We start from the raw sequence: 12949 nt of genomic DNA on the forward strand, positions 1-12949 counted from the left end.
GGCATTGATTTGTTCATACTGTTTGAAGCACATGTTTATGACTCATTTCAAAAGATTCATCACCGTATTCTACTGTTAATGATAAAAAATAAAACTTTAGAGCGTTTTGGACAGATGAAAACAGGGATACTGTGCAGATTAATGTGAAAGCACTCATATTTGAGACCTTTTCCGTGTTGTCTGATGTCTTTTAGACGCAAATCAGGGACTGAAGATGATGAGTTTTTCCTCATTTTATCTTAGTGTTGCTGAAACTTTGGCTATTTTTCTCCACAAACTATTAATTAAACCCAGCCTGAAACTAAAACACTCACATGTTGTCTTATTTTCAAAAAATGCCACAGTTACACACCTTGTTTATAGATTCGAGTGGTTTTATTGCAGCTTATGTTCAGTTCAGGGTTTGCAAAGTGAAATGATCCAACTGGCAAACTCAGTCAGATGAATTGAACAAATCTGACATCTTTTTCTTTTTTCTTTTCTGGCAGAAGAGGGCAGCAGCCTCCACGACACTCTGCGACCGTTTAACACTTGACTCATGCATGAAGGCTCTTTAAGGTTTCGTGCATGAGATGCATCTTCTCTGTAGCTGCTGCCACACTGCAAAAGGCACAGACTGAAAGGAGGCCGAAGGAGCCTTTTCCAACAGACAGCCAAAGAAAACAAGAATGGATGAGTTACATCACGACAGACGACCCAACAGATTTAACCAGGCAAAGTAATGAACTGTTCCTGAGATGACGTCATTTGGTGTCTGAACATGAGTACAGTGCCTAAACACATGGAAAAAAAAAAAAAAAGACGACTGATCAAAAGCTCTTAAAAGATAAGCTTTGGAAAAGAAATATAAGAAAACTAGCATTTCATCCTGGCTGATAATTAAAAAAAACGAAGACACTCTACATAAACACACATGTGTCCGGACCTGTGTGCCACATAGAAAACGCTATGCAGCCCTCTTGGCCTCAGAGGCCTTTGTTGAAGTAAACTTGTTGTACACTGTCTCCATACTGAGACATGATGGAGGCTCTCAGCTCAGGCTCCAGCTTCGACACAGGCAAAGAGCTGCGGGAGAAAGAAGGCATGGAAGGATATAAATGGTCAGATTTAACGAAAACATGAACCACAGAGCGCATTTTCATCCATATAAACATAAAAATATCTATTATTATAAGACAGGAACTAAGTTTTAAGTATACATATGTCATTCATTAGTAAAACACTTCTATTTTTAACATATTCACTCATTTTTATGATCCAGTTTGCTAGGTTCCTGCTTGTGGGATGCAAAAGAACTTAACACAATCATTAACATGAAATGTTAGGGCTTCTAAGAGCCCAATAAACAAAGTTTAAAACCCCTTTCCACAGCGAAAATCAATCACTAAAGTAAATATACTTCTCCGCTGCTAGAAGCAAAAGCACATGTTGAAAGATGGTGGTGAAATCGTGACACCGCTCCATTGTTTCTTTAACCTTGGCAGTTTTTATTTAGAACAATACAACTCCTGTGTCCGTCTTCAGCTCGGCCTTATCTGTATCATTTGTCTACTTCCTGAATCATGTTACTGTCAGGGTTAAGTTTCGAGAGCATGTGATGGCCTGCAGAGAACCGGTGCAAAAAGGCTGCACAAAGGGGATAAAAATGCACAAAGAAAAGCCAAATGTGGTTTATCTTCAGTTCTATGGTCTGAAATAATTTTTTCATACAAATTTTATGGCTCTGAAGTTAGTATTTAGTTTTTTTTTTGTTTGTTTGTTTTTAAAAAAGGAAAATAAAGCCCTTTCAGGATTTTTAAGGATCCTGTGGAGCTTTTAGAAGTAAATGTTCCACATTATTTTATATTTGACTTTCACAATTTCATACTTTCTTCATCAACCAGCAGAAATTTCATCTCTGACCCAGCAGAATCTGTAAATCCAACACACGGAAACTTTTAGAATTGAGCTCAGTCTTGTTGTCTTCATCAAAACTGAAGCTCACATTGAACATCTGTCCAGCTGTCATTAAACGCTCTGAGTCCTCTCCTGCCCTTCTAGTAGGATTTAATACAGCTGAGCTCACCATTTCTTTTATTCTCACTGGCATTTTTTATTTTCATATGGTTATTATTTTGTGGTTTGGATCACTGGCCATAAAAATCATCTGTTAATGGGGCAACAGAAGCTAGTTTATGACAGTGAGGTCATCTGACAGAATAAAGATGAATACAGCAATTTAAATTTAATGGATTGGTCAGGATGTTTAACTAAAGTCTTTACATTAGTAATTCCAGGTTTTTGTGTTATACCCCAAGACTATCCACAAAGTCCAGTCTGAGTGACACAGAATCATCAGTTTAAAGGGTTTTTAGACACCAAAACACTGCACAAAGATTTATAACAACTCACTATTCCAGTATTACAAACAATCAACTTCATGGGCTATGATGTTCTCGACAGAACAATGCTATGCAACCTGATAATTTGGAGCTATTTGCTTTACAATTTGAGTTGACTTAAGCTGTTTTCACACAGGCACTACAGTCCTGACATTTCCAAAGATTTTCTGGGGGAGCAACGTGTGAGAACACAAATGTTCAGAGCTGATTTGCCAGCATGCTCCAAAGTAAAAACTCAGGAAGATCGGCGAGTGAGGCAACGTCTGAATATAGTAGTTGATCTTCGAAAGCACTTACTGTGAGCGGGTGTTCGTGTTTAAAGGAGCTGCTGCTTCATAATCTTTCATTCTGACCTTTACGCTGATTTCCACTCGCACAATGATACAAGGCATTGGTTCTAATTCACGTGGTGTTGATAAAATGCTAAAACAGTCGTTTGAGAGCTTCATTGTTCATTATTGACTAATAATGATTGACTTTTCGCATCATGTCCCTATAGCTCTCTACTCAGATGCTACTCAAATATTTCCAGCTGTGAGAGCAGCTGCGGCGAGAGTCTGGGTCAAAATATGACCTTTGTCCGGAACAGATCTGATATTTGCGTGTGAAAGCGATGTTAATGTAGACGTATATTCTCTAGTGAAGCCTGATTCACCAGAAACTGCAGGATTTCAGGATTTAAACTTCTTCTCGTGTTTAAATACGTAAAGTTAAACTGACAGAGAAACTCATAATATAATATAAAATAACTAATTTGTTTTTCTTGTCTTGTTTTCCATATTCTACGTTAATTAGCCAAGCAATTTTCCCGTCCCTTCATTCTCACCACATTACTTTATTTTTCTGTAATTAGTCTCACTTTAACAGCTCCAAAATTGTCATTTGCTCTGTCTGTGCCTGTGTGACTCGAACATATGTGTGACAAAGAGGACAGTCAAAGCCTCTGTGGTCTTAACTCTCCATTAGCTCTAAAGGCTTTATGCGTCAGAAGCATAGAAACAGTTTTATTACCATCTCTGAGGGAACAGCGAGCACGCAGCGGGCACCATGAAGATCAAACTTTAATAAAAGAAGAAGAAGAAGAACAAAAGTTGACAATAAAGAACTGTGGAAGACATTAAAACTCATCTGACCCTGTAACCCTCTGTACTTACAACACTCCCACCATCATTACTTGAAATGGTCCGTGGAGAAACGTGATTCTCTGTGAACAGACGAAAGAAGACTTGAAGACGGTTGAACACATTTCTGTGACTTCAGCAGCAGAACAGTGATCAACAAAGGTCTAACCTGCATGAACTTGTATTTTTCCAGCCTTTGCATGATGATTGGGAGGATGACTGAGAGAAGGAAAGGGGAATATTAAGAGAGGAGCTCAGTGTAGTATTTGGAAATTAAACTTTATCCAATAACATCTTTGCATACTCATTCCTGGAGCTGCCATGGTGATCCGGGAGATGACCACCTGCGTGATGCCTTTTATTGCAGCATTCTGCACAAGAGATACGAGAACATTTCAATGGTATTAATAAACAAAGGAAAAAAAAAGATAAATTACAGCAGCCTAAACCCATTAAAACAATGTGCAACATATGTGTGTATATCCCTTTGACATCAGATGCAAAATTAGTTTTATTTGATGTCATTTCATAGATAAATGGAAACTCAAGAGTATCAATATCTAATTAGGAATAAATTAAACAAAAAGAACCAAGAATTTATATTTCCTTGTTTATTATCAGAGTATAAAGCAACAGCTTTCTTTTCTTATTCTTAATCTGATAAGTCACGAGATAAAGTACAGTCTGAGATGGTGGTTAGTTAGTTAGTGTTAACAGAAAAACACTAAATCTGGAGGAAGCTGTGTTTATTTCTCTACATGCAGAAAAAGAAAATTGGGCTCTTCTGAACTTAGATTTTCCACTCGCGTTCGTAAGGTCCATTTGGAACAGTTGACTTTGACATAAACTCAAAACAGGAGTTTAGTGTGCCGAGTACTGACCTTAGAGTGGCCCAGTTTGTTGCCATTTTCATCTGTGACAGCGATGCCGTTTAGGATTTCCCTGAAAAAACAGAGAAAATTCAGCTGGACAGAAAAGCTAGAGTTTCCTTTTTCTGTAATACATGTGAACAGTAAGCTGGTATTTTTACTTCTCTGTAAAAGCGCAGGAGCTTCAGTACCTAAAACACAACTAAAACAGGGATGTTCAATTGTTTAAAACAAGTATTTCAGAGATTGAAGTCAAAACTCAAAATGATTCAGTCACTATCAAAGGACCAAAATGGTTAAAATGCCATCATACTTGTTTTCTAAAGCTACAATAGATAATGGACAACGACAGCATGTGCAAAGGTGGAAAGTGCAGGTGCAGAAATGGGTCTGCTGAAGTGTCTGGAAACTACTTTTGTATTTGATTCTGCTGATAAGGGTCAGGACATCCTGAACTGTACACAGAATCCAAGGTGAGTTTCATTTAACTTTATTTCAACGGCATGTTGCAGCTGTAGAGGGAAGGCTGCACACACAACACTCACAAAAGCTAACATCATAAGGCTGCTGCACACAACATAACATAAACCTAATTCCAAATATGTTTTGATGCCGTGTCAAATGTGTCATCTCAGGGATGTTGAACCATTTTTGTCTGATTTCATGCAGTGATTTTCATGACAGAATCATGTCGGTTTTTAATGCAGCGCTGCTGAGGGGCCTGCCTGGCATGGCTCGATTTATTTGTCTTGACACCACCAAGATTACTTTCTATGACACTCGTCTCACCACCATCTTTAGATCGGCAATCTTGCCTAAACACCTTGACAGGAAATGTGTGTCAACATTTCTGTTCACTGTCATTTCGGCCTGCAGGCTATAAAATCAGCCCACTATGCCGTCACATATATTTTGGGGAGTAACACAACTGAGGACTCACTGCTGCCTCATCATGGGAATGTTAACACAGTTGGCTGCAGCAACGGCTGCAAACGGCACCCAGCGAGCCACGAGAGGAGGAGCTTTCTGCAGGAGAGAGTGGAGAGAAACCCACATAATCATCAGAGAAATGGCTCTGAGCTCATCATCCGAGTAAGTAGATATTGAATTAAGATTATTTTCTCTCGGCTTAAGTACCCCGAGAAAAAAAAAAAACTTTGCACTTGACTGATCAGATCTTGGTACTTTCATATTCTTGAGGTGCGCTACACCAACTGTTCTTGTGAGAGAGGAGACATCTGAGCGACTGTTTCAAATTTTCCAGACGAGTTACCTTCGTGTAGAGGTTGAGTCCGACTGCTGTTGCTAAAGCTGTGCTGGTTGCTGTAATATAGGCCACTCCAATCTGCCTGAGAGACACCAGGGAGACGCATAACAGAAGCCCTTTTAAGATTATACTGTTATTTAAAACAGCCTCAACGCCACATGTTAACAGTTAACTTAAGAATCACAGTTATTAACACTCCATTAGCACCTGTCATTTGAGGCATCTCGTGTCTCCAGATAAAGTCCAGATGCCTTTTAACACGTTTCTTTACCATCCGTCCATTTTCTATATCCGCTTAATCCAGTTCAGGGTCGCAGGGGGGCTGGAGCCTATCCCAGCTGTCATTGAGCGAGAGGCGGGGTACACCATGTACACCACACCACCATGCATCCCACTTTTCTTTAAAGCTTAATTTCCACACTAGGAATCTTTTCCAAGAACCAGGGTCTTTTAGGGGTCCCTCAACCTTCTTCACTTTGACTGCAAGAATCAGGGGATAAAGAAAAGAGTCCTGGGGGCTGCGTTTCAGCCCATAAAAAGGCCATGGTAGGGAGGTATTACTTTTGAGACTATCTGGGAAAGGCTCACAGAGCTGGCCATTTCTGATTGGCCGTGTATTCCCTGCGTTTTATCTCTGCCTTTTAACTTCACTCGTCTCAGGTATAATCTCCACAATAGCTCATAAAATTTGTTACCTTCAAGTCGTCCCACAGGAATAGATGTTAATTAGTTTATAACGCAACTATCAAATTGTGACAATTATCTCTGGGAGCTCGAGAATTAACGAAGGGACAGAGCTCAGATTGTGACCAGAAAGAAGTTAAATCAGAGAAATAAAACAGTCATGTGATTGTTCTACAGTGATTCTGCTCTAAAGCATAGGTAAAAACATCCAAAGCCCCATAAAAGTGTGTAACATGGACAGATTTTGAGTAAATACAGCTGAGGCCGACTTCCTGCTTTTACACGTTCTGGTGGATTTAATTTGCCTAATCAAGCCTGAACCTTAGAGCTCTGACGCAGGGCTGAAATGGTCTTTTAGCTCCAAACAAACCAAACCTCAGGGCGTTAAAGTGTGGATGTTGTTGGTCGAAATGCACCTTTATACACAAATGCACTGTTTCTTTAGTTGAAAGTGTTGTGGTGGAGCACCTGTTTGGTAAGTGATCAACAAATGCACTTTTAAGCAGTTTAGTTGCAACAATATCTTTAGTAGGTAAGCTTATAGAGACGCTAACTGATCAGGATTTCCCCTGGGAGACTTCCTCTGGAGATAACACAATTTGGTGCCTAAGAATCACCTTTGAGGTGCTTAACATCTTGACTAATACGCATCTCCTAATACCCCAACCAAACTCTGGCTAGGATGCATAGTTCGTTAAAGACTTCACTGTACCTCAGACATCCAAACCCTTTTCCTCTTGCTTTTTGTTTTGTTATCAACAGCGAATTCAGCTATTTCCCCTCATTAGCCAATGGTTTACTTAACTAAAGAAAAAATAGCAAATAATGTTCCAACATTAGTTTGTCTAAAGCTTGTTTAATACATCTAGACTAGGATATCACAGCTCTGATTGGCATTCCCTATTTTTTTCCCAGTTGGAAGTTGGAAATTCTGGTTGCATGTCACTGAATGCACTGCCATCTGGTATCAGAAACACATACATCTGTTAAAAATAATCCGCCATGTCTGATATTTACTGAACAAGAGCTGCTACAAACCAATGGGCATAAACACCCATTTTCATATGGTTTACAGTATTTTATTTTGTTTAATCCAATCCCGTTTCATCTCGTCCAACACATTTTATTGTACTACTGTGTTAACCCACATATGGCTAATAAAACTGTTCTGAACTGAACTGAACCGGCTGTACGTGGGATCAGATAAAAACTGCAGAAGCTCGCTTTGTGTCTGATCCTGTGATGTGAAATCACTGGAGTTTGCTGTCATTTTCAAGTTGGAAAAGAACGGCTGGAAAATGTCCTTTCAACATCTGGTTTGAATCCATCTTTAGGATGTCCCAATTTGCTAAAGTTAGGGCCATTTATGTTTTGTTACTTTTTGTGGGAATATCAAACAAGCGACATGGACTTTGGCCAACAGAGAGCTCCATACAACCTCAATCTCATCTGGATTTTTACACTTGCAGTGACAAATATAAACAGCGTCAAACAGGATATCTTACTTTGGAGTGATGGGGGAGGCAGCATTGCGGTTGGTGTAGTTGACCAGAGCATTGAAGGACTGATTCACCCACTGCCAGAACACCACAGCAGGAACTGTTCTAAAAACAGACAGATAAGAAACTAAAGTTCCTCTGTGAAACGGGAGGATGTGGTAAAGTTCAGCATGTCCTTTTTCCTCATCGCTACCTGTAGAATTGCAGCATGAACCCAGTGATGGCCATGCCCCCGGGGACCTGGAACGACATGCGGCCGATGAGGTTCATACGATCTCCCGTGTCTGGGTGGAAGGCCGAGTCGTACAGCTTCTTTGCATAGTGGAGCTGCTCCACTGTGGTGCCCGGAGGGATGGATCCTGCCCTGCACAGATCCATAAACACTAAATAAACACACCAGTGGACACTCTCCACCATCTTGTGGAAGCATTCCTTCTTTATTTTTGTTAAGTTCTTACCTGCAGCTTTCTACTAAAGCTTTGGCTTCATCTAGTCGTGGGTCAGATAAGAGCGCAGTTCGGCAGTCGGTGATGTTAAAGAAGTGTTTCAGTCGGCCCATGAACGTAAACTGATCCCATCGTGGCGCATCAATGTCGAACGAGCTTAAAGCCATTGTGGCCGTCGAAAAGCAGCTCAATGTATTCGAAAGTCACAGTGTTCACGCCGCAGGAAGTCACTGAGCAGCTGCAGATCAAACCTGGACAAACAGACAAAGAATGATACGACTTGCTGAATGTCTAGTGAAGAATAAAAACATAAATATAAACGGATTTTCATTTTGGGATTGAAATATAAACTGGTTAATAGTTATACACGTGTCCTGTCTGGTTTGAGCTGATCTAACATTAACAGACTTTTTTTAAAGGGTCAGACGAGGTCAAAATTCCCACAAACAAAAGCTTGTGTGTGTGTGTGTAGAGCTGCAATGATCAGACGACAGATCAGCTGAGTTTATTGGTCACTTGTCCAATCGTGACTGTAAATTTAACCAAACATTTGGTGACATCTCTCTGGGCTTCTGTAAAGTTGTGATGTGTATTTCTAACCTCATTTCCTGCAGGTCGGTAGATTTTGAAAATGTCTTTGCGCACAAATGTTGTTTACTGGGAGAGTTAACAGCTTTAGTTTAGATTATTTGACACTTCCAGCATTTCAAAAGTGATATTTTACCACTTTGTGTTTTTTTTCTATTCCTGTAAACACAATATCTTTGCAGCTGAGACAACTGACAGGACTATAAAAATAAGAATTTTTCATAAAAAAGTGAAATCCCTCCATTCCAAATTTAGTTAAATGTAAGTATGGGTTATCAGCATTAGAAGCAAAGTAAATGATTATGTAAAATAGTCTCCGACTGCGTTTTCCCCCATATTTTAACATCATTAATGCTGATGGAAACAGTGCTTTAATCATGTAGTCAGGAGAGCTGATTTTTTCTCATGCTAACAGGTCTTTTAATCTCGACATAGTGCCCATGTTTGCATCAAATGTTGGTGATCCTTCCACACCCTGCGGAGATACCTTCACTCTGAATATCACAGAGTTGTAGTTGTACAGCTCTGGTTCTCTAAAGTTAACCACCAAGGCTGCTGGAAACTGCTGCTTGTGCTCACATCCCTGGACAAACACAACTCTGGATTCTTCCCTCAACATTCACAAGGCCCCAATTTCCACTAGAAATCATTGACCACCTCCTGGTAAATGGTTCCACAGGTAGTCATTTTGGGTTTCTAAAGCTGCAGCGTTGTGCTTCATATTAACCAATCAGAGAAGTAAAAACCTGCTGACTGCAGTGCAGGGTATCCAAACTCCCCTCTGGACTGTTCATCTTACATTATTACATTACTTTAAGTATTTGCTGTGAGTTTTAGATGAAAAGTAAATACAGGACACATTCGGAGAGAGGGGATATCAGCTCTCTGAAGGTTCAGTCTGGCTTGAACTAGATTGTTTCTGAAACTGTTTGTTTAGAAAGTCGGTTAAAGGCCCGCAGACGTGGGCGGGGAACACAGAACTTAGGCCAAAAATCAACGTGGCTCTACATACCAGGACATATACATGTATAACTGCAGCTGCATATGCTGGAGCTGCCTACTTGTTCATTTTGTTCTCCAACAATCGAAAACTCTTCAAATTGAGAAAAGCAGCAAATCCTCACATTTCAAAAGCTGCTTAATTTCAGCAGCAGAATATTCATCAAGAAAACTATGATTAAATTGACAAACCCCAAGTGTCTAGACTGACACATTTGATGTTTTGTTGGGCACTAAACAGCAACTAAGACTGTATCAGATGCTTAAAGCGTGAGCTGATGCAGGAGTCAAAATAAAAAATAGTTAAAGTTCATTTTAGATGATTGTTTAGAGAAGACAAGCAGAATGAAGATGCCATTTTTAGCGCTGAAAACAACTATTTTTCATCCATTTATAGCATTTAGCCTATCTATATATGTATATTTATTCTTCTTATTATTTTTTATTTAATCAGAACTATAATATTTCAAAACAAATGGGAAAAAATAACAGCTTAGTATTTACTGTAATGCGGTGGTACAGAGTCAGACCGTCTCAACTCCACACGGAAACAAAGCATCCGGCATGACGTCACTTTGCTACGTACCGTAAAGCGAAGCAGAACACGGCAGCAGCTTGAAGCTGACAAGGTAGAAATGTTGGTTTTCATCAAGAAAATTGTACATTTCCTTCAGTGAAGCCAGAGGAGGAGAGTAAGAATTAGGAGTGCAGTTCCGAAAAGCTCATTACTGGCCTTACTTTATAACACTGTGGCAATTTTATTTGCTTATTTGTTTACATGCCTGTCGGGTATTTCAAGTCAAGCAGCTGCTCGTGTTTATGTTAGAAATTGTTTCACTAAACTACAATGTGAAAAAAAAATTGTATTACTTGATTACTTTTTTTGTTCAAGCTACCTCACAGAAGTGCTCTGTTTATAAGTGGTAAATGATAAAATAAAGGTGAATAAAATTTTTTTTTAAAAAATCAGGGACGTCCTTGATCTGTTTCGTCGCTGTTCTTCATTTTTTTAATGTACTGTAGAAGTATCGGATCAGGACTCGGTATTGGCAGATACTCAAAATCAAATGACTCCGAGGCAAAAAAAAACTGATCGGGACACCCCTAATTTTAAGCTTGGTGTTAAAATAGTTTTTCCTTCCCACTGTCGCCGAGTGCTTGCGTAGTTGCAGTTGTTGTGTTACTGTATGTAAAGTGTCTTGAGGTGGCTTTTTGTTGTGAAACGGCACAATATGAATAAAACTGAGTTACACTGTTACACACTTGACTGAATAATCTACAAGATAATCCAGACAACAGACCAGTTTCATAAAATTCCTGTCAAAATAATCTGATTAATGTAATAATATGTGGAAATTAGAACAGCATTTGTGCCTTTTACTCATATTTTTTGGAGTGAAACTCTACTATTGTATCATACAGTCAGTTTTTGAAGTCATTGTGTTTTAGTACACTGAATTATTTCTGTCTGGTGACAACAACAAGCACTTTTCCACAGTCAATGATGATGTGGGGTCATTATCTCTGTGGACACTTTTCCCATCAGTGATGCTAAGGTCAGATCAGGATGAGGACTCACCTTGTCACAAAGAGCAAAGAGCGCTCAAACTTTTCTTCGGGACAGACAGTGTCCAGAATGCCAGTAAATCTGCCCTTTACATGAATCAACTTTTGAGTAATGTGTTTTATTCCTCACAGAGGAGACAGAAATGCTTAATAAACATCCTCCAGATGTGTTGATTACAACAGTTTTGTCAGGGGGTGTACAAATGGTGCATTAAGGGGGAGTTGGAGAAGTGTAAAATGACGTGAGAATAAAATACTCAGAGTAACTCATCGTGTAGTTTACAATTATTACAGTAGATGAAGTTTTTTTTTTTAGATTAAACGTGAGCTTGACAAAATGGATCTGCAGGCCAGAGCACGTCCAGCACCTCAGTACATCTGCAGAAGTTAACAGCTGTAAACTCGCGCATGTGCGAAATCAGTTCAACTACAGACACGCAGTTTGTAATAGAAAGAGAAACAGAGAAAATGCGTTTGTATTGGAGTCCTGTGTGTAAGTTTACCGACCTGAGAGATGGGAAAACTCTTAAAAACATGTCAGACAGGGTGACGCAACCCCGAGCTCGAGCTACCGGCTGAGTCTGATTTCTGGCGGAACACGCGGACAACCAAAGCCCCGACCCACCGGCTGCGACCCGCACCCACAGAAACAGGAAACATACCTTTAAGGAGATCTCCAAGCGCCACAAGGAGCGACCTGTCAGGTAAAAAATGTGCTCATGGGTCACTGTAGTAAAGAAATGTGCACGTGGCAAACCATCCTCCAATCAAAGGCTGGGGCAGCTCCTCATGTGAAAACCGGTGAAAACCAAACCTGACACGTTATTTATTTGACGGGCTGAAGGGGAAACACGTCTGACTGATGCACGAGTTTACAGCTTACAAACCTAGAGGAAGCACAGTTGTTGTGTTAGCTAATTACCTCCGTGGTGGGGTTGTCCTCGGTTTCCTGTTAGGATTAAACTAATTAGTTGTTGCAGCTTATTACATCTATCTGCACATATTGTCCACAAAATGACACAATATGGTGTTTTTTTTCTCTTTTCTTATTAAACATTCAGCGGGAAGCTAAATAAACTCGTCCTCCATACTTGAGGTTGGTGTTGCATTCATGTCAAATTGTATAAAACGCTATTAACGACAGGACAAAGCCTCTCACGCCAGTGTGGAAGTTTTTCTGTGCCATCAGAGTTTGAATACGAATTTCTAATATCGAATTTTTACAGCATCGAAATCAGACTCTGAATTTGAAAAACCAACAGTGTAAAAAAAAAAATTCAACTTAAAAAAATTCTGTGGAAAAAGAACCAGACTCAACATCCGGGTAAACAGGGAGAAGAAATCGATCCCTGTCTCAAGTCATCCAACGGCAGCCAATCAAGTTACGCTCCATTGGACAGATCAGCCATGTCCACCAACAGGTGATGGTGCTTCGGTGAGTGAGTTTACTTTATTTGCCATTTGTGTTAATAAAATTGAGTAATAGATATTACTAATATCCATGGGCGTCGCACCCGTGGGGGATGGGG

At 39.8% G+C, this 12949-nt stretch overlaps 1 protein-coding gene across 2 annotated transcripts; it reads right to left on the reverse strand.

Moving 5' to 3' along the window:
- Positions 1 to 353: 353 nt before the first annotated feature.
- Positions 354 to 12647, reverse strand: sfxn2 (sideroflexin 2). Of its 2 annotated transcripts, none has more exons than XM_075456868.1 (12): positions 12343 to 12647; positions 8280 to 8518; positions 8015 to 8185; positions 7828 to 7926; positions 5645 to 5720; positions 5312 to 5397; positions 4384 to 4444; positions 3807 to 3873; positions 3672 to 3721; positions 3536 to 3585; positions 3393 to 3440; positions 354 to 1065 (listed from the first exon to the last, which is right to left on the reverse strand). In XM_075456868.1, the coding sequence occupies exons 2-12, from the start codon at positions 8432 to 8434 to the stop codon at positions 966 to 968; spliced, it is 963 nt and encodes a 320-aa protein (XP_075312983.1). In that variant the 5' UTR covers positions 8435 to 8518; positions 12343 to 12647; the 3' UTR covers positions 354 to 965. The 2 variants fall into 2 exon arrangements, with proteins under 2 accessions (XP_075312983.1, XP_075312984.1); XM_075456869.1 differs by lacking the exon at positions 12343 to 12647 and adding an exon at positions 12083 to 12264.
- Between the last annotated feature and the right edge of the window lie 302 nt (positions 12648 to 12949).

The sequence above is a fragment of the Odontesthes bonariensis genome, chromosome 23 (genome assembly GCF_027942865.1).
Source record: "Odontesthes bonariensis isolate fOdoBon6 chromosome 23, fOdoBon6.hap1, whole genome shotgun sequence".
In the NCBI taxonomy this organism is placed as follows: domain Eukaryota; kingdom Metazoa; phylum Chordata; class Actinopteri; order Atheriniformes; family Atherinopsidae; genus Odontesthes; species Odontesthes bonariensis.